The following is a 24,032-nucleotide window of genomic DNA, read 5'->3' as shown; positions in this document are numbered from 1 at the left end:
GGTTAGAATTGCAGTGCTTATGAACAAAGTATTCTTTCTCTCCTACAGCACACATATATATCAAAATAATCTAGAAAAAAAATAATCTAGAACACTGCAGACAAAAGATCTGAGCAGAAACTTCCTGATATGAAGTAACACTAAGGGATATATAATTCCTTAGTTCTGAAACTCCAGTACTTTGGCCACCTCATGCGAAGAGTTGACTCATTGGAAAAGACTGATGCTGGGACGGATTGGGGTCAGGAAGAAAAGGGGACAGAGAACGAGATGCCTGGATGGCATCACCGACTCAATGGATGTGAGTTTGAGTGAACTCTGGGAGATGGTGACGGACAGGGAGGCCTGGCATGCTACGATTCATGGGGTCGCGAAGAGTCGGACACGACTGAGCGACTGAACTGCACTGAGGACTCAAGGTTCAAGCACAAATCAGGAAAATGGATCGAGCAATTCCACTGTCTTGTCTAAAGCAATGTCACTCTCTTCTACCCAACTCTAACATGCCTGATCTCACTCCTGCCTACAAATGAATGCATGCATGCCTGAGTCAGCCTTTTCTCTGGCGGAGCACCACAGTGTGGAAACACAGAGGGTTTTCATTAGTGAGCCAGATTTAAAAGTCAGTAACTTCATCTCACCAGCATCATCATCTCTCAAGAAAAGGACCATCTCTCCCTTTCCCCATAATCGTACCTGGAGGGCATCATATCTCTAAAATCTTCTCCTGGTGGCCAGTCCTTAAGTTTCAACACCATTGGCTCTTTTTCATTTTTCAAGCGGTCTGAAAGATAACCAGAAATTACTGAATTGTTACTATTTATAACTCGGAAATAGATAAAAATCAATGGCAAATTAGCACTTTATGCCTTAACAATGCAAATAAAATGTATCTGTCTCTGCAAAATCTTTATAACTTGACACATTTGGTTCAGTTCAGTTGCTCAGTCATGTCCAACTCTTTGCGACCCCATGGACTGCAGCATGCCAGCTTCCCTGTCCATCACCAACTCCCACAGCTTGCTCAAACTCATATCTATCGAGTTGGTGATCCCATCCACCATCTCATCCTCTGTCGTCCCCTTCTCCTCCTGCCTTTGATCTTTCCCAGCATCAGAGTCTTTTCTAAAGAGTCGGCTTTTCACATCAGGTGGCTGAAGTATTGGAGATTCAGCATCGGCCTTCCAATGAATATTCAGGACTGATTTAAGATTGACTAGTTTGATCTCTTTGTAGTCCAAGGGACTCTCAAGAGTCTTCTCCATCTGAACAGTTCAAAACCATCAATTCTGCAGCTCTTAGCCTTCTTTATGGTCCAATTCTCACATCCATACATGACTACTGGAAAAACCATAGCTTTGATTCTATGAACCTTTTGTCAGCAAAGTATTATCTCTCCTTTTTAAGATGATGTCTAGGTTGGACATAGCTTTTCTTCCAAGGAGCAAGTGTCATAATTTCAAGGCTGCAGTCACCATCTACAGTGATTTTGGAGCCCAAGAAAATAAAGTGTGTCACTCTTTCCATTGTTTCATCTATTTGCCATGAAGTGATGGGACCAGATGCCATGATCTTAGTTTTTTGAATGTTGAGATTAAGCCAGCTTTTTCACTCTCCTCTTTCACCAAGAGGTCTTTTTCTTTTTTTGTTTTTCTCCTCTTTTTTTCCCCTCCCATTTCATCAAGAGGTTCTTTAGTTCCTCTTTGCTTTCTACCATAAGGGTGGTGTCACCTGCATATCTGAGGTTATTGATTTTTCTCCCAGCAACCTTGATTCCAGCTTGTGCTTCATCCAGTCCAGTGTTTCTCATGATGTACCCTGCATGTAAGTTAACTAAGCAGGGATGACAATATACAGCTTTGACGTACTCTTTTGCCAATTTGGAACCAGTCTGTTGTTCCACGTCCAGTTCTAACTGTTGCTTCCTGACCTGCATATAGGTTTCTCAAGAGGCAGGTCAGGTGGTCTGATATTCCCATCTCTTTCAGAATTTTCAAAAGTTTGTTGTGATCCACACAGTCAAAGGCTTTAGCATAGTCAATGAAGTAGATGTTTTTCTATAATTCTCTTGCTTTTTCTATGATCCAGCAGATGTTGGCAATTTGATCTCTGGTTCCTCTGCCTTTTATAAATCCAGCTTGAACATCTGGAAGTTCTCAGTTCACATACTGTTGAAGCCTGGCTTGGAGAATTTTGAGCATTACTGTTTGCATGTGAGAGAAGCACAATTGTGCAATAGTTTGAGCATTCTTTGGCATTGCCTTTCTTTGGGTTTGGAATGAAAACTGACCTGTTTTCCAGCCCTGTGGCCACTGCTGAGTTTTCCAAATTTGCTGGCATATTGAGTGCAGTGCTTTCACAGCATCATCTTTTAGGATTTGAAATAGCTCAGCTGGAATTCCATCACCTCCACTAGCTTTGTTCATAGTGATACTTCCTAAGGCCCACTTGACTTTGCACTCCAGGATGTCTGGCTCTTGGTGAGTGATCGCTCCATTGTGGTTATCCGGGTCATTAAGATCTTTTTTGTAGAGTATTTCTGTGTATTCTTGCCACCTCTTCTTAATATTTTCTGCTTCTGTTCCATTCTATCCTTTATTGTGCCCATCTTTGCATGAAATGGTTCCTTGGTATCTCTAATTTTCTTAAAGAGATCTCCAGTCTGTCCCATTCTATTATTTTCCTCTATTTCTTTGCACTGATCACTTAGGAAGGCTTTCTTATCTTTCTTTCCTTGCTAGTCGTTGGAACTGTGCATTCAGATGGATATATCTTTCCTTTTCTCCTTTGCCTTTCACCTCTCTTCTGATATACAAATATTAACTTTAACATTCACATCCTGCAAATGACCAACCATTTTATTTATTCAGTGTCAAGAAATCCATTATACCCACCAAGAGATAGTAAAATAAAGATCACTGAGTAATTTGTCTTAGAGCCCTGTCTTCTCTGGATTCTCTTTGAGAGCCCTGTCTCAAACTGCTTCTTTGAGATTTTAGCTGCTCCCTTTTGTCCATGTTACATAGGTAGTGTTTTGATAGATCCAGTCTCCTCCTATACAGTATTCCAGAAGAAGCAAGCAGTTTCCCAAATAACAAACAGCATAGCACTTTAACAATCAAAGGTCACAGATGTCTAGAAACCCCAGTTTTCTAGGGCCAGCATGAAACAGAAATGACTTATTTTGCTCAGAGAGACTGAAACAACCTGATGTTCTGTCCAGAGACAGTGGGCCCACTTTCCTCACCCTGCAGCCACCCCCCGCCCATTTTCTGGATGATATATAGAGGGTTTAGTCAGACTATTTTCCTATAATAGACAGTTAACCATTGCAGGTCATGTCAAGGAACCAAGAACCTCTAATTGAAAAAGATATGCTGAAATTACGGTTTATAGCCATGACTCATTATGATTAACAGCAATGATAACTATTATTTCACACCTCTTACTGTGTTCTAGTCTCTGCTGAGTGTTTTAAATCCATTTAGTTCTTACAACTGAATCCAATATCCCAGTGACTTCTGGCAGTACATAACATTCCTACTTTTGGATGAGGAAATTGACTGAGGTCAGTTGACTGAAAGATGACTGAAGTCATCCAGCTATTAAGCAGTAAGAACTGAAACTGGAACCCAGGTTTGACTTCAAAGCCTATCTTCCTGAGGACTAATGTTTGTATACAAGTGTTTGATGGTCAACCAAGTACTGTCCCATAATCTAGCTTAAACAGGTGCACAACAGACACAGGAAAATACAGGATACAGTGTTTGCTCAGAACATCAATGACATTTCAGTGTGGGTGGTGTGCTGGGGTCTGGCCAGAAGAATGATCAATATGGAAAAGGCAGGCTGCCATGGACTTTGGGCTGCCTTAACCATCTGCAGGCATGAGGAAGTGTGTGAGCCCTAGAAAAATGAAATAAGCAAGTTCACATACACAGCAAGTACATATCAAGAGTCAGGATCTGAACCCAGGCCTAACTGGAACGCACTGTGGTATGTGTGCCTCTATATCCCCTTTTTCTGACAAAGATCCCTCCAGTCAAAGCTATGGTTTCTCAAGTAGTCATATAGGAATGTGAGAGTTGGACCACAAAGAAAGTTGAGCACCAAAGAATTGATGCTCTTGAACTGTGGTGTTGGGAGAAGACTCTTGAGAGTCCCTTGGACTGCAAGATCAAACCAGTCAATCCTGAAGGGAACCAACCTTGAATATTCACTGGAAAGACTGATACTGAAGTTCCAATACTTTGGCCACCTGTTGTGAAGAGTCAACTCACTAGAAAAGACCCTGATACAGGAAAGACTGAGGGCAGGAGGAGAAGGGGTCAACAGAGGATGAGACAGTTGGACAGCATTACTGACTCAATGGACTTGAGTTTGAGAAAACTCAGGGAAGACAGCAGAAGACAGAAGGGCCTGGCACGCTGCAGTCCATGGGGTCACAAAAGTCGGACATGACTGAGCAACTGAATGACAAGATTCCCTTTCAAAGGACCTGCTGCCCTCACAGCTTTGTGGTCAGCCTCAGCTGCAGAGAGCTGCCCTGCCAGGTCTCGCCCTTCCCATGGCCCGAGGGAGGTGAAGGGATACAGGCCCTGACTCTTCCTCACTTAAGGGGCAACGCTTGCCCCAGAGCTCCCTGTCAGGTGTGCCAAGGCTTCACTAAACTACACTGCACCTGCCTCCTCTTTCATTTCATAGACTTTGATTCCCAGGTAAGCATCTGACGTCTGAAACTCCACCTTAACCTTCATGTGTGGAAACCTCCATTACACTCCACTTAAAGTCAGCTATACCTGGTTATAAAGTTTGTTCAAAGTGTGGGCCATAACCTGTACATGTGAGTAACAGACGAAAAGGAAGCAAGAGATTACAAGGTGAAGGTATGCCTTAAAAGAATGAGAAATGAGCAAAGTTGAATTGAGAGTCTACAGAACTAACTGGCCAAGCCCTCTCAGGGGGCGGGAGCCTGACAACAGGTGCTGGGGCTCACAGAGCGCTTGTAAACACGTTACTAACTGGCCAGTCACATAAAGCACCCAGCCTCAGCACCAGATACACGGCCCCCTGACCAAGTGAGGAGGCAGTAACCAGGCTCAGCTGTGTGAAAAGGATTCATTCTCTGGCACTTTCAGCTCAGTCTGTCTTGTTAAACATACTGATAATCTTCTAGTGAAAGGGCAAAGCCACATAAAGCCACCGCCCTGGAGGCACAAGCCCCAGCTCTATGTTCCCCACCCCCGCCACTGGGCACATGTCTGTCACAGGACAGATACGGAGTGACCTGAAGAAAGGTGACTGAAATCTCTCTCTCAAAGGAACCACCAAGAGAACCTGCCTCTGTTCAAATGCACAGAATTTGTAAAAAGAAAGGGAGGAGGAGGTTAAGACAGGAATTTTAAACTCCAGACTCACAGAAAATGCGCTGCTCCCACTGAAGGACAGCCAGCTCCTGCTGCTCCTGTGTCCCCCGCAACCCCCCTTCACACCCTCAGCCCCTTAAAGGGTCTGTAATACGTACTTGGAACATCTTCAAAGCCATCCCAGAAATCTCCTACTGTGGCTCCTGTGATGATTTCATTGGTTCTGCAGTTAACAAGATCGACTTCCTGGTTTCCAAACTCCCTCCTGAAGGACTCCGGTTTCCAGAGTTCAGTGTTCAGCTTGTGGTGCACTCCTGACACCATCACTGGCTAGGAGAGGAGAATGAAGACTTCGGTTTGAACTCCCCCAGCCCTGTCCCCTCTTCCGAGGCCACCCCTCCTCAAACAGCTGCTGATTTTTTCCTCTGAGGCTGGTCCTTAGGCTCAGCTCCCATAATGACATCATAGTCCTCTGTGTTCCCGCAGCATTTCGTGTCTTTGCTTACCTGCTACATCCACCCCTTGCTCTCAAATTAACTAGCAAGCTTTGAAAAGGAAGGTTCACACCTTCTGACTCAGATCCCACGACTCACAGAACAGCAATGCCACGGCTTAGGGCCAGGGACACGCAGGAGAGACAAAGGCAGCGAGAGTGCCCCGTCTGAGGCAGGTGTTGCCACTGGCCTGCAGCCTCTTGTTAATCAGCCAGGAACATGACCCTGAGATCGCCCAGTCTTTTGGTTACCGAAGATAGGCCAGAAGTCCTCATTTTCGTGTGAAATAGCCTGACTCAAATATTAGCAACAAGTTCAACTTTTAAAAACCATTATGTAATCCTCAAAAAATGAAACAAGACCTACTGTACAGCTCAAGGGAACCCTTTTCAGTGCTCTGTGGTGACCTAAATGGGAAGGAAATCTAAAAAAGTGGGGATATATTTATATGGCTATCCCGATGGCTCAGTGGCAAAGGATCTGTCTGCAATGCAGGAGATCTGGGTTTGATCCCTGGGTAGGGAAGATCCCCTGGAAAAGGAAACAGCAACCCACTCCAGTATCCTTGCCTAACAAATGCTATGGACAGAGGAGCCTGGCGGGCTACAGTCCATGGGGTCACAAAGAGTCGAACATGACTAAGAGACTAAAACAGGAGCATTATAGCTGATTCACTCTGTGTTAGTACAGTAGAAACTAACACAACAATGGAAAGCAACTAAACTCCAATAAAAGTTACCTAAAATAAACAAAAAATCAAGCAAGTCATTATGTAATCCAAACAAAACATGTCAGTGGACTGTATTCAGTCTGTCATTGTCATCATGACAGAATCGTGTTAGTAAACAGGACTGAAAAAAATTTTGTTGTTAAATACATACATTTTTCTATTTGGCAATTCCCAAATCCTGGCCTTGTCTAAGAGCAAACTATTCCTTTAGCGAGGATTCTGTTTGGTCCGGAAGAGAAGACAGAGATCCAGAAAACATAAACCAAAACAAGAAAGCAAAGAAGCAGGTCCACAAAGCCAAGTATCATCGCCTAAACTATCAACCAAAACTTAAGATGGAACATCACTGCCCTTTAAAGCAGGCTCCCGCCTGAGAGACTACACACCAGTTCCAGACTACATGGCTCAGGGCCACCTAAAACTGTCTTCAGCATAAGGTTATAATTCATGGAAGAGGGACGCCTGATTTTTATGCTATTTTGTCTAATCCCACAAACTTCATTAGCCTCAGTCATACATCCAATTCTCCAACTGACATTTATCGCACAAGAATCACTGAGCCCAGAGAGCACTCATCAAAATTCCAAAGATGGGGCTTTGGTGGTCCAGTGGTTAAGAATCTGCTGTGCAATGCAGAGGACATGGGTTCGATCCCTGGTCTGGGAAGATCCCACATGCTGTGGAGCCACAAAGCCTGTGTGCCACAACTACCAAGTCGGAGCACTACAATACTGAAGCCTGTACTCTGCAACAAGAGAAGCCACTGCAATGAGAAGCCTGCACACAACATCAAAGAGTAGCCTCCACCTCTGCACTTAGAGAAAACCTGTGTGCAGCAATGAAGACCCATCACAGTCAAAAGCAATAAAATAAAATAAAAAATCCAAAGATGTCTGGTTGGAAGCAATCAAAACCAAAACCTCATCAGAGAATACAGCTCAGGAATGTTTGTGGTAAGAAATAAGACTCAGAGCCACACTCTTATTGTATTCACCCTACATAATAAAGTACAGAAAAAAAGAGATAAAGTATATAGCACTTAAAATCCAGGAAGGGGGGAGGGGAGGGGCTGTGGGGTGAGGTTGTCAGAAGTCTACCAAAGGCACTGGGAAGGGGATGTGGTGGGGCTGGGCAAAAGGCCCCTTACCTGCCCTTGTTTCCAGCACTCCCTGAACACATTCCAGTTGCTCTTGTTGTTGGGATCTTGCAGGCAGAGCAGACGGTTATCACACAGCCAGTAGTGGGGAGTGTCAAAGCCCAGAATGCTGGGCTTGATGGTCAGTCCTTGGGGCCTCTTTGGTAAATCAGAGCAGGTCTTATTTTGTACCAAAGAGGCAAAGATGTCATCAAGGATTTTTGGTGTATTCTTGAGTCCATTTTCTGTCTGAATTTGAAAAAGAACCTAAGTCTTAAATACGTCATTCCCTACCATCAATAAACCCTATATTCCTCAAACAGTAGGATAAGTACATGTTACATACCCAGGGAAGAACCCAGGCCAGAACTCTAACAGAGGCAAGTCGTCTTGCTCTACCTGGTATCATAACTCTCAGATGTGGTACATGAAAAAGTGCACCCATCAGCCAAGAATTAGAATCAGCCCGTCAGTGTACCCCAAAGCCCATCAGCCACGAATCAGAAGCTGTGAAGCCCATCTGCCAATGACACAGCCTTTGCATCCATGAAGGAAGAAAGCCATGGGCTCACATCCTTCCTTCTACTTTCTATTTTAGTTTCTCTACTATCTTCTACTCTGACTCTGTTCATCTTTATTGAGGGGGGCGGGGGGCGGAGGAGAGTATAAACAATAAGACAAATACATACCTTTCCTGTAGAGGAATTCAAGAGATTTCGGAGAAAACCTGAATTGTTGTTGCTCACAGGTGTCAAAATTGTGCTGTTAAAGGTGTGGAGGACTGTGCTGGATTTGCTCAAGGGGGGGAGGGGCGGAAGGCATTTGATTTCATTCTTTAAAATTGGCATCGCTGGTTGCTTTTCTAAAAAGGAAACCAAAAACATCCAGATGGAAAAGCATTCTGAAAGGCAGAGCCCTTACTAGTCTTCTATTAACAGAATTACTATGGAACCAGGAAACTTAAGAGGATAAATACTAATAATATTGCTGATTTTGATAAGGATTTCCAACTGCTATCACATATATATATGTGTGTATATATATATACATATATAGTATACATATATAAACATTCAATACCCAAAGTGATACTATGGTAAACTGTACTTTTATTTGTTCCTGGTAAAATACAACTGATTTTTGTAAATAACATTGTAATTATCAACCTTGATAGTATTTATAAATACAGATTCTCTTAGAATTTCACATGTGTAATTAGATTGTTCACAAATATCAACAGTTTTATCTCTTTCTTTCCAATCCTAACATCTTTTTGTTCACTTCACTGCAATAGCCAGGACTTCCAGTACAATGTTTAATGAAAGACTGAAGACAGGAATCCTCATTTCATGCCTGAACACAGAGGGAATAGCTTAAAAATTATTCAACTGATTAAAAAATTCAGTAATAATTTGACATGTTTGCTGTCAACTTTATTGTAGAAACTCATTACATTAAGGATATTCCCTTCTGTTCCTAAGTTTTTTTGTCTTAATTATAAGCAGGTTTTGGATTTTACTCTTTTTCTTTATCTCCTCACATGACTTTTTCCCACTTTCTTAATGTTAAAACTGCAGCTGCACTTCTCAAGCCCTGCTGGATCACCCCGTGTTAAGTCCTTTATTTATTGTGCTGAATTCTATTCACTGAGATGTTTAATATCTCTGCGTGAAAGAAACTGATCTGCAATTTTTCTTTCTTGTAAAACAGCCAGAAAGCAGAATCACCCAAATTCTAAATACCTGATTTCCAAACCCATGCTCTTTATACTATAATCAAGCATCCTGAGATAATAGCACAGATGAGAAAAATAAAGCTGAAGACAGAGTGTTCCCATTTAGACAGAATAGGAAATATATACAGGGTAGAGATAGAAAGGAAAAAATTACTATTGAAACTAACAAGTCTCAGCCCACCCTGTTCCTCAGTAACTGAGGTTGCCAAGTCCCTCTGGGAACAGACCAAAGTTCTGGAAGGCAGGAAACACTCACCCTTGTTCTCCTTGTTGACATTGCCACTGGTTAGGTCTGCCAGCCAGTTCAAAGGAGACGTGCTGGCTGGACAGGCAGGTTTCACACTGCTGGCTGGTTTGGAGGCAGCCTCCCCACCCACAGTCACTGGCTCCAACCCTGAGGGATTCTGCGGGAGCATGGTACCAAGAGTCGCTTTTTCTCCAGTTAAGGAAGTCTGTGTTGAGTATAAAGGGAGAACTTGACACAGGCTGGAAAACTGCATTTTCCTCTTATCTTCTCCCCTAACTGCTCACCAGTAGGAGAGAAATATCTGCAACAAAACCACCCAAAAGCCCCCTGAAAATCATCACAGTTGCAGTAATCTTGCAATAATAGAACAGAACTGCGTAGAAGAGATTTTAATTTTCTAACTTTTAAGTATTACTAGAGAAAGTGTAAGACGTGAAAGATGTAAGATACACCCCCCACTATTGTAGCAGCATCTCATATTCATTCATATTCCTATCACTCCATCCACCATGTTTCTTTAAAATGCCCAGTTTGTTCCCATCACCCCAGTGTCATGAGTAAGCATTCAAAATCCAGTGACTGAACAAGTAAATGAGGCAGTGAAGGAAATACAGCTGTGAATTCAGGAGGATGTGGGAAAATGCAGAAAAAGGAAATGCTCTGTTGATTTAGTGTAGAATAGGAAGCTTTAAAAAGTGATGAAGAGCCCTAACAAGAACTCAAAACATGAACCGAACATGAACAACAACAAAAACGACAAACAAACAAACTGTACAGACAGAGCCCACCACGTATCTTACTGGCATTATTATTCCTCTATTACTGATGAGGAAGCTAAAGCACACACACATCAGTTCATCTGAGCCAGAGTTCTGCAACTAGAGAGCGGCAGAAAAAGAAGTCAAATTCAGTTCTGACTCCAAAAATCAAAACTCTTCTCCCAATGCTGCCTTCCACACCACAGCTTCATAAAAATGTAAAATAATTTCTGATTACTAAAAACAAGGAGCGAGGAAGAGTAAGGGGTTAGACGTGATGACAGACGTGAAGGACATAAAGAGGCCTGTGAGCACCAAGGAAATGTACACATTTTTACATTGAGTGAGAGATACAGAAAGGATTGTTTCAGTATTATTTTCTTCAATTCTTTATATATTTATTACAGGTAAAATATATTTAGTAATTTTAAAATGTTAGGCTTATCTGAAAAATTTTAACTGTGTAAAACTATAGTAAGTTTAAAAACCTATACAAATTTGATAGCAATTCATTAAGTAGACTGTAACAGAAAAGGTTTTGCTTTTTCAAGGAATGAAAATTAAAATCCTACTAAAAAGAGACTACAAATAAAGTCTGCAAAAATAATGTAAACCTTGGGAATGGGTCTATAAAGTGCCACATGAAACAGATGAACCATTTCTTTCCACTGACAGCTCTCCCCATGTTCCTTTCTAATATACTATAGAAATCCTCAGGTTATTGAAAACAGACAGACAACAATTAACAAGGATGGTGAATCCAGCATAAACAGTAATACCTGTTTTATGTCTTCCTTTGAGGCTGGTTTTGAAAAGAGTTTGAACTGCCTGTTTGAACAGGGACAATTTGCTTTTATTCCCCATTTTGCTCTTACAGAATGAACAATGTCTCCAACATCATAGAGGGCTAAAAAAAGGGCACAGGCAAACATCTGAACAAGAATATTAGGTACTTTCAACCTCAACATTACAAAGCAGAAGCTGGTATTTCTAACAAGATAACTTGTTTCAGCATTTAAGAGTGGGCTTCCCAGGTGGCGCTAGTGCTAAAGAACCCGCATGCCAATGAAGGAGGCAGAAGAGATGCGGGTTCAATCCCTGGGTCAGGATGATCCCCTGGACGAGGGCATGGTAACTCACTCCAGTATTCTTGCCTAGAGAATCCCATGGACCGAGGAGCCTGGCAGGCTATAGACCATGGCGTTGCAAAGAGTCAGACAGGACTGAAGTGACTTAGCATGCATTTTAGGGTGCTTACACTCCTTCCTTTTCATCCTAAGTATGCTTTCCCCTAAATGCGCCATTTTCTTTCCTTTTAAAGAACTATTTACAAAGCCATAATCAAAAACTTTGGGGGCATTATTTAACACGCTTCTGGACAATTTATGGTACATACTAAAATAAAGATAGCAAGTAATTATGTTACACAAAGTAAAACCAAACTACCAGCCCCTATGAGCTAATCAAAACACAGGCAAAACAAAATCACTGCACCCCATGAAATACCTTTTCCAGGAATGATCTGTGTAGGCATGAGGTTCTCTGGTTCATGTATCTGACTCTTTACACATCTCAGCCAATTGAAAGTCTTATAGGCAGCACCTGCAAAGAACTGATTTGTAGTCACTGCTCTTTATGGACTCCGGCCCCACAAGTTTCAGAAATCCATCCACCCGCACATCAGTGAGAGGCTTAATTTAAGAGTAGAAGGGGCTGGGAGAAAAATGCAGTCAGCTCTCACCTTGTTGGCAGTTTTTTCTCTTCATCCGATAGCAGTCCACACACACCCCGAACCCACACCTGGGACACACCCAGTGCAGGTTGAAGATAGTGGTGTCACACACATCACACATTTCCCGCACACCTTTGACGGCTCGCTTCCAAGCAACCTGTCCTACGAAAATCAATAAGCCACTTAGTCTTGGGGAGGAGAGGGCCCCCGAAATAAAACATGAAGGGAGAGGGAGTTCGTGCCATGACCCCCTCTCGCTGGAGCTCCTGGTAACTGCTTAGCCTCCAGAGCCCATCCCAAGCCCCCGGCCCAGGCATGAAGCTCTCCTGGACTCCTCCAGCATTCCCATCAGCTCGTATCTGCACTCCAGACTCGGGCCTCTCTGTACATGGCACACAGTCAAGGGCAATCTTGCCTCCCTTGAGGAGCAACAAAATTAAAAGACGCTGTTCCTTAGAAGAAAAGCTGTGACAAACCTAGATAGCGTATTAAAAAAAGAGACATCATTTTGCCAAAAAAGGCCCATCTAGTCAAAGCTATGTTTTTTTCCAGTAGTCATGCATGGATGTGATAGTTGGACATAAAGGAGGCTGAGGGCCGAAGAACTGATACTTTTGAACTGTGGTGATGAAGACGACTCTTGCGATCCCTTGGACAGCAAGGAAATCAAACTAATCAATCCTAAAGGAAATTAACTCTGAATATTCATTGGAAGTACTGATGCTGAAGCTCTACTACTTTGACCACCTAATACAAAAAGCCGACTCATTGGAAAAGACTCTGAGGCTGGGAAAGAGTGAAGGGAAAATGAGAAGAGGACGGCAGAAGATGAGATGGTTAGATAGCATCACTGACTCAACGGACATGAATCTGAGCAAACTCCAGGAGACACTGAAGGACAGGGAAGGCTGGTGTGCTGCAGTCCAGGGGGTTACAAAGAGTCAGACATGACTCAGCAACAGAACAGCAACGAGGAGACTAAACTTCATGCAAGCAGAATTCCTGCTCAGATCTCCACCTCCACTCCACTCTCCAAGGAGTTCTGCACACTGCTGGTGCGTAGGAAGTCCTGCTGAGTAAGTCAGTGAAGAAAGCAGCGTTGGTTATGCAAGTTGGGGTTTAGACACAGGTATCAGAGAGCAGTGGTTCTTCACCTTTTGGGTCATGAGACCCTCTGAGACTATAAAGACAGCACGGACCACACTTTCTCCAAAGAAAAAACATTTCACTCAAATCCACAAACCCAACCTTCAGCACAGAGTGTCTGGTTATTCACAGATGCCCCAAAACCTCTCAGACGGCTCATTAAAAACCCTCCAGGTGCTTAGGGAACCTGGAGGGAGCAGCCCATTAGCTAGCGAAGGCACAACAGTCCAAAGTTGGTTCCCTCACAGACCAGAGACAGAAACTCAATTTTACTAGAGCCAGGAGTGACGCAGGCCCCCTAGGACCGACTCACACTAACCGAATAGTCAACAGACAGAGGCATAACCTAGACTTCTATAAAGCAGCATCTTCTGTTCCAGTGGCCAAGCTCTGAGAACTGGAGGGAGGGGCCTTCCCTGCGACGGAAGAGTGCCAAATACAGCATCAGAAAGCTTCAAGAAGTAGGAGCAAAGGGAGGACATTTTCCTGGGTCACAGAAAAGCCCAATGTCTCGATCAGAAGATCACTGTCTCTCTCTCTCTCCTGAACAAGCCAGGATCAATACTGTCACATTTGTGTTCTAAAGAGAACATACATCTTTTTCTAATCTAGTCAGAGGTGATTTTTCTCTTCAGACTGACCATAAAACACATGACTAACTTCAGTTTGCTTCAAATTAATCCAACTGCTGAATGAATTTCTGTCATTTCATTACAATGTGAAAGTTCAGTGCATAATACATAGACCTTGAAATGGCAACCCACTCCAGTACTCTTGCCTGGAAAATCCCATGGACAGAGGAGCCTGGTAGGCTACAGCCAATGGGGTCGCAAAGAGTCGGACATGACTGAGCAACTTCACTTCACTTCAGCCATTTTACAGACGAGATTTTATGAACTTCACATTGATCACTGGATTAGACTGTTTTATTAGAGAGTAGTCTTAGACCTCTTAGCCATCTATTCAATGACTGTCATTGAAAAGACAGAATAAATGTATGAAGGCTGGGACCTGCTTCCTAACCTCAGGAGGAGAGGGTACCGTCTCACCCTCCTCTTTAGGAATACCTTGTGGTAGCAGCCTTCAGGATCACTCACAGAGAGTTCCTCTCTCCAACTGACCAGCTTGTCACAGAGGAAATGAAGAGGAACAGGACAACCAAGGAGGAAAGACCAATCACATATACATCTTTAAGGACCAAGTTTCTTAATTATGCTCTTAAAAAGACAACTGTGGTTTTTTTTGGAATGAAAAAATTAAAACCCACGTTTTTCAGACAACTTAACAATAGCCCTGCTGATTCAGGAAGCTACTAACATATCTCAAAGAAGTGTTTTTACATTCCAATCACTCATATACCACCTGTAGATCAGTTACTTAAGAATTCTTTAAATCTTCTTTTACTTAAAAGTATGTAAGAAAAAACTTTCGTATCTTTACTGAAAATGAAACACCAGAGTCACTTGTCCTAAATGTAAGATCACAGGAAAAAAACTTTAATATGATTCTTGACTTATCAGGGTCTCTATTGCCCAACAGAACAGAGTGACTCTAAAGCTGCTTTTCAATTCAGTAGGACTTCAGCCACCCATGGAGTTCACAATGCCACTCCCCACCTAGTGCTGAACTTCCACTCCTGGGAATGCCCCAGTTTCCATTCCCTGAACTCTGAGATATAAGAATAATCAAACTTATCTAATATATTATTTTGGTGCTTAGACTAGCTTCAGTTAGTTCCTGGAACCAATTTTGGTTCCTACAATAAAAATTCTTAACATTGGTATGTACAGATGCTTATATTGAAACATCTATCGTTATACAAAGTCTGAAAAGGTACCTACTAGAGGAATGAAAAGGCTTCACTTTTTACTTTCAACCGTTTGTGAGAGATACAATGGTGGAAGAAAGTGTGAGACTGCCTCACCCCTTTAGGGTAAGCCCATACTGTTTGTAATGCTGTGCAAATTCCACCACCATCTCCCTTTAGCTTTCTTCACAAAAAAGGAGTTCCACTCCTTTTTTTTTTTTTGTAGTTCCACAAAGTTCTTTATTATTTAAACAATGTTGCACATACTTTTCCATGTCATTGTGTTCTATAGCATTTAATAGCTACATTGTAATGCATTTAATGTCTGCATTGTATCACATCATATGCTAAGTTGCTTCAGTCGTGTCCGACTCTGTGCAACCCCATAGACGGCAGCCCACCAGGCTCTGCCATCCCTGGGATTCTCCAAGCAAGAACACTGGAGTGGGTTGCCATTTCCTTCTCCATCCACTCCTTTAGTAAACAACCTAAACAACCTCCAAAGAGAGGTAACTGACTCTGATTAAATCAACAAGCAGGATCTGTCACAAGGAAAAAAATGCAACCTCAGTATACCAAAGTCATCTAAACTTCTAGGTGAAAATGAAACCCACACAATTTGGACTTAGGTGTCATTTAAGAATGAAAGTCAAGTTGGACTCAAAAATCCTACCCCCTAAGAGATGCTCTTACTGTGTGGCTCAATAGTTGACATAGCTTCCTTTTCGGAAATCACCATTTGACAGAAGTGGTCTCCAATGTTGGCCAGGATATACTTTGCTGTGTCCAAATCAGTCCCCACAACATTTCTGGTCAAAGGCAACCACAAGCCAATTGCTTCACTGTCATACTTGTTTGGTGTTAAGAAGCCTTCTACTCGCAATACACCATGTTTGTTGAACTGTAACCTAGAAGAAGTGAAAGGAAAAAAGGAAAAAAAAAAGCATGTTACATATATAAAATATTGATTTACACCTTGATTAAATAAGGTGATTTATACCTTATTTAAATATGTAAATCAACCCCATTTCCTTCCAGCTTTCTATAATCTCCATGGCTAGTTACAGCCAATTTGCTATGTGGTAGCATCAGTATAAAGATTTTCCCCCAAAAGACATGAAGGACTGGAAGGGAGAGGTGTGCTTTACACTCCAACCAGTTATCTAATCCTGTCACCTCCAGGCACAGCTATTGAACCTGTCTGATGTGGAAGTTAATAGCAAGAACAATCACAAGATGTCACAGAAGTAAACTGACAACAAATAGAAGGTGATAAATAACCTGGTCAGATCTGAATATAACTACTGCTAAAAGATTAATGCTCAGCAGAGGAAGGTTAACCCTAGATATCACTGAAGCCATAACCACATGAATTCATGAGGTATTCAGAATCCTTAGGAATTCCAGCTATAGATTACCATGCAAGTTTCTGGAATGAGAGGCAGTGCTAAGATGGGCCTTGGTACTTAGGAAGGTGGAGCCAAAAGCTGAGTATTTTCTCAACATTCTCTTTCTAATACATCTTTGACATCTATCATGTTTTTTCTAGGTTGTGTAGTAGTCTGGGATTTATTTAAACACAACAATATATGTCAATCTAGCTGGAGACATAAACGCAGGATATGACAGGTTATCATAGCAATCATGGAGTCTTATAGCAGTCAGAGGAAGACGTGCTGACTGTAAGTCTGGTGGGGCTAATATTAAGAAGACATCATTTTAAGAGACACTAATTAAGCTTGGCCTTGCAAGAACAGGTAGATATTATGTGACAGACGGCATGTCAAGGAAACGCTATTTCACATAAAGGCAAGAAAAATACAGGGACCACAATTTCTTTGCTAGTCATTGGGCAGTTGCCAAAATTTTTTGAGCCCATGAGATGCATGAAATTGTGCCTTAGGAAAGTCATTTGTCCAGAACTGGAAGCACATGGGGAATTGCATTAACAGATGCAAACGTATTTCTAGGAGCCCACAGTTTTTAACTGACATTCCAAATGAAGGCTAGTCATAATTCTAAAAAATAAATTTGGAAGACATTTCAAATGGGGAGGAGACAGTAAACAGGATATGGCAACTGAACTTCACCAAGACCCTCCCCTCCCCTATTTCATCTGCAGAACACAATGGGAGACAAACCTGATGGCACTTATGACAGTACCAACCATCACCGTAAACGTCAGAGGGAAAAAGGCTCTATTTTTAAGATTATAACATTCTTTTTACCAGAGAAGTGAGTTTGTTCCACACTGGCTTCTCTTAACACTTATCAGAGTTCTAATGCTACACACACTTTACTGTCGTGCTTTTGCAATTTACTCAGGAATGAACAGGACAAACAACCTACCATCTAAAATAACTCGTTCATTAAATAACCTTGAACCTAAAAGTTACTACCACAGACAAAATGATCTAAAATGCTTGTGCATTTAATTCATCAGCAATCTTGAATCTTGATAAAACTAAATGGGGAGAGATAGGAAGAAATTAAAGGCAATACTTTTGTTTATGATCAGAGTTAGGTGAGCCTGAAATTCTAGCTAGATTTCTGAGAAAATATATCATATCTAAAAGCTCATCTATACCCAGAACAACACAGCTCATTTATATATCAAAAAGACCAGAAGGCTACCTTTCTCTTCACTCAGGATGGAAGAATTTGAAGAAAATTAAATTTGACTTTTAAATTAAAAAAGCAATGCAAAAATGAAAGCTTTTGCCTATAAAAGTAGAAACAATTTTTTTTAAAGATACACCTCCTTCCTGCTGGCATAGAGACAGGAATACTCAAAAGCTGCCAGGGGGCATGGATGCAGGCGCAATATTCCTCCAGGGCAATGTGGCAGAATTCATGTATCAAAGCCTTAAAATACACACCTTCTGACCCAGTAAGGACACTTCCAGTCTCATCCAAAGTAAATAATCAGAGACATGGACAACAGATGATCATCTCTGTATTTAGTGGCAAAAAATACACAATAATCTGAATACCAACAAGGGAATAGGTTAAGTCCATTTTCAAACATCAATATTATGGGTTCTTTCATAGTTATTCAAAAATATTTCCTGAAAAAAATTAGTGTGACCGGATTTCCCTGATGGCACAGCAGATAAGCACCTGCCTGCCAATGACAGGGATGCAGGTGTGATCTCTCATCTGGGAAGATTCCAGGCGCCTGGGAACAACTGAAGCCCATGAGTCACAACTGCTGAGCCCACATGCTGCAACTACTGAGTCTCAAGCCTCAGAGCCTTTGCTCTGCAACAAGAGAGGCCACCACAGTGAGAAGCCGTGCACCACAACAAAGAGTAGCTTCCGCTCGCTGTGACTAGAGAAAGCCGCGTGCAGCAATGAAGACCTAGTAGAATCAAAAATAAAAATAAATAATTTTTTAAAAAAGTCAACATGATCTAGTGGTTCCTATTATGTACTGGGAAAGTACATATTGGAGAAAGTTAAGATTCAAAGTATTTATATAATACAACAACTAGGTATGCTTGAATATATTCTATAACCACATAAACACTAAGATGTGCTGAAAAGTTAACAGTAGTCATTTGTGTGGTGGTTTTTTAGAACCTTCAGAATTTTTCTGTATTTGTTATTTCTAAAATCAGAAGTTTGTATTTTCAAGCTTCTTGCTTAAAAAAAAAAAAAAACTGAAAAGGAGTATGAGTAGGAAATACCATGTAATAAGATCTAGACTCCTAAACCCACAGATCAGAAGTATCATCTCTAACTTTTCCCAGTTTTAGACTTACTGTTGACAGAAGAGGAGGGAGAAAAATACATTAAAGGGCTCAGAGTACCTCTGTTTTTCCCCACAGGCCTCACCTCCTGAAGTGAAAGAAGCGGCAGAACACAGGCGAGTCTTTCTGCTGCTCCTTGTCCTTGCGCAGGCTGTCCAGGCGGCACTCACGGCACTTGGGCAGCTGTGCCACGATGTTCACGCACGAGTCGTCCTGGACAAAGGCCTCGCCACTCTGCTGCAGCTTCTTGAGTTTGGCTGGGTCTGTCAAGACAGACTTCCGAGATGGGGCTAAAAAAAATGAAGGAAATGCCATGTCAGATTTCTTCAAAAATCGCATCAATCTTTGACTGAATACTCGAAAGGCCAGATTTCCCAAAGGGAGAACTCTTCTCAATTACTGGTTCAACTGTAATTTCTGAAAATGGCTGAAGACAACTATCAGAACAATTGGAAGTTTTATTCTCTTTAAAATGCTTCTCATTTGGTGAATCCATTTGGCAACGTAAAACCCCAGACTCACAATTCCAAGGTAATGCATACTTGTATTCACAACCCTCGATAAGATAAACATTTTGGGGCTTTCTCTGGTAGTTCAGTGGTTAGGAATCCACCTTCCAATGCAAGGGATGCAGGTTTGCTCCCTGCTTGGGGAACTAAAATCCCACATGCCCCAGGGCAACTATGCAGTATGCTGCAAACTACAGAGTCCACACGCTCTGGAGCCCATGTGTGACAACTAAGACCTGAGGAAGCCAAAAATAAGTAAAAATATGTAAATAATTTTTAAAAAAAACAAGAAACAAAACAGATAAACACTGCAGGCAGACTTCTCCAAAGCAGACACTTAACTCAAACTCACTGCAAACTTAACAATACACAGGGATAGGTTTATCTCAATAGAGGACCATGTGGAAATCAATTCTGTCAGTTTTTACACTCAAAAAAGACTGGCTTAAGATGTGCTTTCTAAAGCATTCTGCCAAGCTAACCATTCCAAACATAACAAAACCCAAATAACATAGGCCCCTCCGTTATTTTCTAAGTGCTTCCAAGAGCACTGACCCCTGGCCCTCCAACAATCTTAAATTTCCTTCACACATACTTTCCATTCAAGATTAAGAGCCTTGGCTAAAGACAGAATTTGGATTCTAAGTAAATGCATGTTTAAGTTTTAACTTAGTAACTGGAGAACTTGAATGGAAATGGTAACATAGTTTCTAAAGGGAGAAAAAAGTAGAGACCTAATTTTATTTATTTATTTATTTTTTAGTTTTTTATTTTTTAAATTTTAAAATCTTTAATTCTTACATGCGTTCCCAAACATGAACCCCCCTCCCACCTCCCTCGAGATCTAATTATAAAGAGCAACCACTCTGTTGGTGGAAATAACACAGAAGAGAATCTATTTCTAAGTCAAGAGCCTTGGGGCAAGCAGTGAGCCCTCTGTTATCTGTGGGTTCAGCCAACAATGGATTGAAAATATTACACAGGGACTTCCCTGGTGGTCCAGTGGTTAAAACTCCGCATTTTCAATGCAGGGAGCATGGGTCCGATCTACAACAAAAATTTTTTTAAAAAATGAAAAGAAAACACTACACAATCTGTGGCTGGTTGCATCTACAAATGCAGAACCCCAGTGTCAGATGGGGAAGGCTGACAGTAGGGGACTTGTGTATTTGCAGATTTTTGGTATCTGCAGGAGTCCTGGAACCTATCCCTCTTGGATACTGAAGGACAACTGTATTTCATATAAAACCGACAGAAAAGACCTTACCGTGGGGTCCAAGGGAGCTGAGAAAAGAAAGTAGATTCTTAAGCAAACAAAAAACAAAAACACAACTTTGGGGGAACCAGTCGAGAGATGGGTGGGAGACGCTGGTAAGCAGTCTTAAAGGAAACTAGAAGAAAGACCTCAAATCAAAGAAGGCTTTAAATAAAATAAGCATCTTTAATAAATCACCTTCGATGTGTCCTGATGTCTCTCTTTTAAAGCAGGACTAGAGCACACCTTAAAATGCTAAATGGATGCCGTCAGGCCTCAACTCCTTAAACATTCTTCTTCAGTGAAAGAGAAGGTAAATTAAGAAAGGAGAGAAAACAAACTTCCATCCTGATACTGAAAACACATCACCCTTTGAATGGGACCAGGTTTTCCCAAGCTGAGTCCAGAGATTATCTTAACAACTGTTTTGCCTGGGCTTAAAAGAGGAAATATCTAGAAATAAGCAAGTTGAATTATCTAAAGCTAGCTCTGTATTAAGTAGTGCAACGGTTGATCCCTCATCAATGATACTCTTAACTCAGAACCAAACCAAGGGAAAGAAAGCAATACTGACTTCTGAGAACCCATGCATCTACCAAGTAGAAAAGAGGGTGGCTGTTCAACTCCAGCTTGTTTTTGTTTCCTAATTGCTAAGTAAGGTCACAGTGGAGCAGCAGTGTCCAGTGGAGTCTTTCCAAATCCACAAGCAATACTGGTGGAAATAGTAGAGATCTCAGTAGGCTTCTAATCACACTGCCTTACTCCTCAGCCAGAAGTCCCAGTAGACAGCACAAAACAGGATGTGACAAGACCTCTCATTTCCCTCAAAATCATTTTAGTTGGAACAGAGTTGCACAGCATACTAAGCAAGACAAAGGTGGACTCTGAAACTCACTTCTGTATGTATAATGTGTTTACTGGTCTAGAACTTTTACTGCTTCTTCACATAATATTAAAATCATTTGCCTTAAAAACTAGCTGAATGTGAACATTGGTGACTCAAAAAGAATAAAGAAATAGAACAGGGACATGGTCATGAATATTCACTTTCTTGGGGAGTTACATAACTTCGAGTTACAGTATAATCTTACGCAATTAATTTTATGCAAATTACCAGCTATATCAACTTAAACCTCAAGAATGAAGAAGCTGGGTTAGAAGAATTACTCAGCAAAGAACGTTCTTTTCCAACTCCTCCAACTCTACTTCAGGAAGACCCCCAGTCAAATTCAGCCATCCTGCCCTCTAGTTTCAGAGCCCTGCAGGAAGAGCTAGAGTGTGGATTATCCATTTGTTACTTATCCAAATGAACAGCGTTTTTATTAAGTGTTTTTCAAGTTTTTTTATACCCAGTTGACATCTATCAAATCTATTTTTAAACTAAATCTTTTGACATACTGTAGCCATTTAGCTCTGTTAATTCTAATAAGAGAGCTTCTAATAACTCCCATCACTGAAATGCATCCTCAGACTTGTAAGTATCGTGAAATACAATGCACCATTTTCTCTATAAGAAGAGCACGGAGTTCTAAATTGTGCATGCAAAGGGACTTCCCTGGCAGTCCAGTGGTTGGGACTCTGTTTCCACTGCAAGGGGCACAGGTTCAATCCCTTGTTGGGGAACTAAGATCCCACATGCTGTGTGGTGTGGCCAAAAAATTTAAAAACAAACAAAAATAAATCATGGGTGCAGCAGGACCTTCCCTTAAGCAAAGAGGGGAGTTCTAAGTTAGCACTGTCTGCTAAATTCTTTAACTAAAAATCTCTTTGCTAGAGGCAGTGATGCAATTCCCTTTTTTAAAAAACTTCAAATCTGAACTATACCTGTGTGAGCATAAAACTTTAATCACTTCCTTCTCTCCAACACAGATGTTACAGAAAAATCAGTTATAGGATGACGATAAAGCAATCATATCACTTTAGATTTTTTTTCAAAATTTTCTTACAACCAAAACCTGGGACCCACCTAAGTCATACGGTAAATGCATATAAGGGTATCCTCGAAGCCTTTAAAATGCTGATAGACATCTACAACTAATACACTGGGTAAAACTGTTGGTACGAACCCATGTGTCTCACAGCTCATCTGCGTTTCCATATACATAGAACCAATTCCACCAAAATATGAACAGTAATCATTTCTCAGATTTAGGGGTTTTACTTTCTTCTTTGAACTTTTCCTACTGTCATTTTCCTGTTATTTTCTCATAAGATAAGAAGAAGATAATGTATGTACTGAAAACCATCTCTTATCTTATACCAATAAACATATGCAGAAACACTCACCATTCTGGAATTTATTGTTGCTTCTTGTACAGCAGCTTTCAGGATCTACTTTTGCTGAAGACGCCTTTATATTCTGTGACTGGCAGCCTAAAGTTGAAGGTTCTCCCCTTTTTTCTACGCAACTATTAGGACTGTTACTATTGACAGCTGCTTTCTCTTCTGGCTTCTTTGAAAGGACATCAGACGTGGAAGGTGCATGTTCGAAATGCTTCTGCAGTTCAGGAGCCTTGGTGATTTCCAATTCTGCCACAGAAGCTGCCTTTATTGGTGTGCACTCCTTAGGAGGGTCAGTCGATGATGGAGGAAGAGATTCCACACTGCTTTCCTCATCAGTGCTCTTCAGCTGGGAACAGCTTCCCTTTGGCTCACTCAGGGTTTGTAAGTCTCCAGTTCCAATCTGAGAGGACTTTGAAGAGAGCAACTCTACTTTGCAGGCAACATCTGGTTTTGTTCTCAGTATTTCAGGCTTTGTATTTAGACAGGAAGAAAGTTCTGGTAAAATCTGTTTATGACATCTGAAAAAGATTAATATGGAAAACTAGCATCTAGGCCTCTTTCCTCTCTTCCCTACCTTCCAAAAATAATTGCTTGCTTCCCTAAAGTAGGCAGTATGAAAGAGAAAAGAAAACTGCTTATATCAGAGAATTCAGGATAGATTTCTGTGGGCTGGAGTTAAAAGTAATCAGTCAATGGCTATGCAAAAATATCTTAAGACACTAAGAAAAACACAACCCTGAATTCTATCTGTGTGTTCTCATAGTTAACTACTTCATGTTAGTTCTATTTCTCATAGCAAAATGAACTTTAGCTTTCCCTCAAAACAGAATATCACATGAAACCAAAATCACCAGGAGCATAAAACTCCGTCTATGAACATGTTACCAGCCTAGCACTAGACAATCTCATGCTTGTTTGGTCAGTGATCAGGACCCAAAGCAAAGAGAAGAGCCAGCTGATGATGTGCTTGTTCACAGAACAATCTGGTACCCTCTCCACCCCTAATAGGGGTTTATCCTTAAAGAATTTTTGTTTCTCTGAAATTTGTCCTAAAGTTCTTTCCTCAGCAGAATGCAAAGTCCT

The 24,032-nt window shown here is 41.4% G+C and overlaps 1 protein-coding gene across 3 annotated transcripts in view; it reads right to left on the bottom strand.

The window, feature by feature from the left end:
• Positions 1-24,032, bottom strand: part of KDM3A (lysine demethylase 3A) — a 56,683-nt gene that overhangs the window by 7,512 nt on the left and 25,139 nt on the right. For all 3 annotated transcript variants that reach the window (XM_069583176.1, XM_069583178.1, XM_069583177.1), the window contains exons 10-20: positions 22,953-23,467; positions 18,988-19,192; positions 15,844-16,058; positions 12,207-12,359; positions 11,972-12,067; positions 11,245-11,372; positions 9,717-9,912; positions 8,415-8,587; positions 7,738-7,974; positions 5,525-5,696; positions 697-784 (exon numbers count right to left, since the gene is read on the bottom strand). In XM_069583176.1, coding sequence (XP_069439277.1) covers positions 697-784; positions 5,525-5,696; positions 7,738-7,974; positions 8,415-8,587; positions 9,717-9,912; positions 11,245-11,372; positions 11,972-12,067; positions 12,207-12,359; positions 15,844-16,058; positions 18,988-19,192; positions 22,953-23,467 — 2,178 coding nt within the window. The remainder of the gene's footprint in view (positions 1-696; positions 785-5,524; positions 5,697-7,737; positions 7,975-8,414; positions 8,588-9,716; positions 9,913-11,244; positions 11,373-11,971; positions 12,068-12,206; positions 12,360-15,843; positions 16,059-18,987; positions 19,193-22,952; positions 23,468-24,032) is intronic.

This window comes from Ovis canadensis, chromosome 3, assembly GCF_042477335.2.
Source record: "Ovis canadensis isolate MfBH-ARS-UI-01 breed Bighorn chromosome 3, ARS-UI_OviCan_v2, whole genome shotgun sequence".
Taxonomy (NCBI): domain Eukaryota; kingdom Metazoa; phylum Chordata; class Mammalia; order Artiodactyla; family Bovidae; genus Ovis; species Ovis canadensis.
This window is presented reverse-complemented; position numbering and strand designations above follow the sequence as displayed.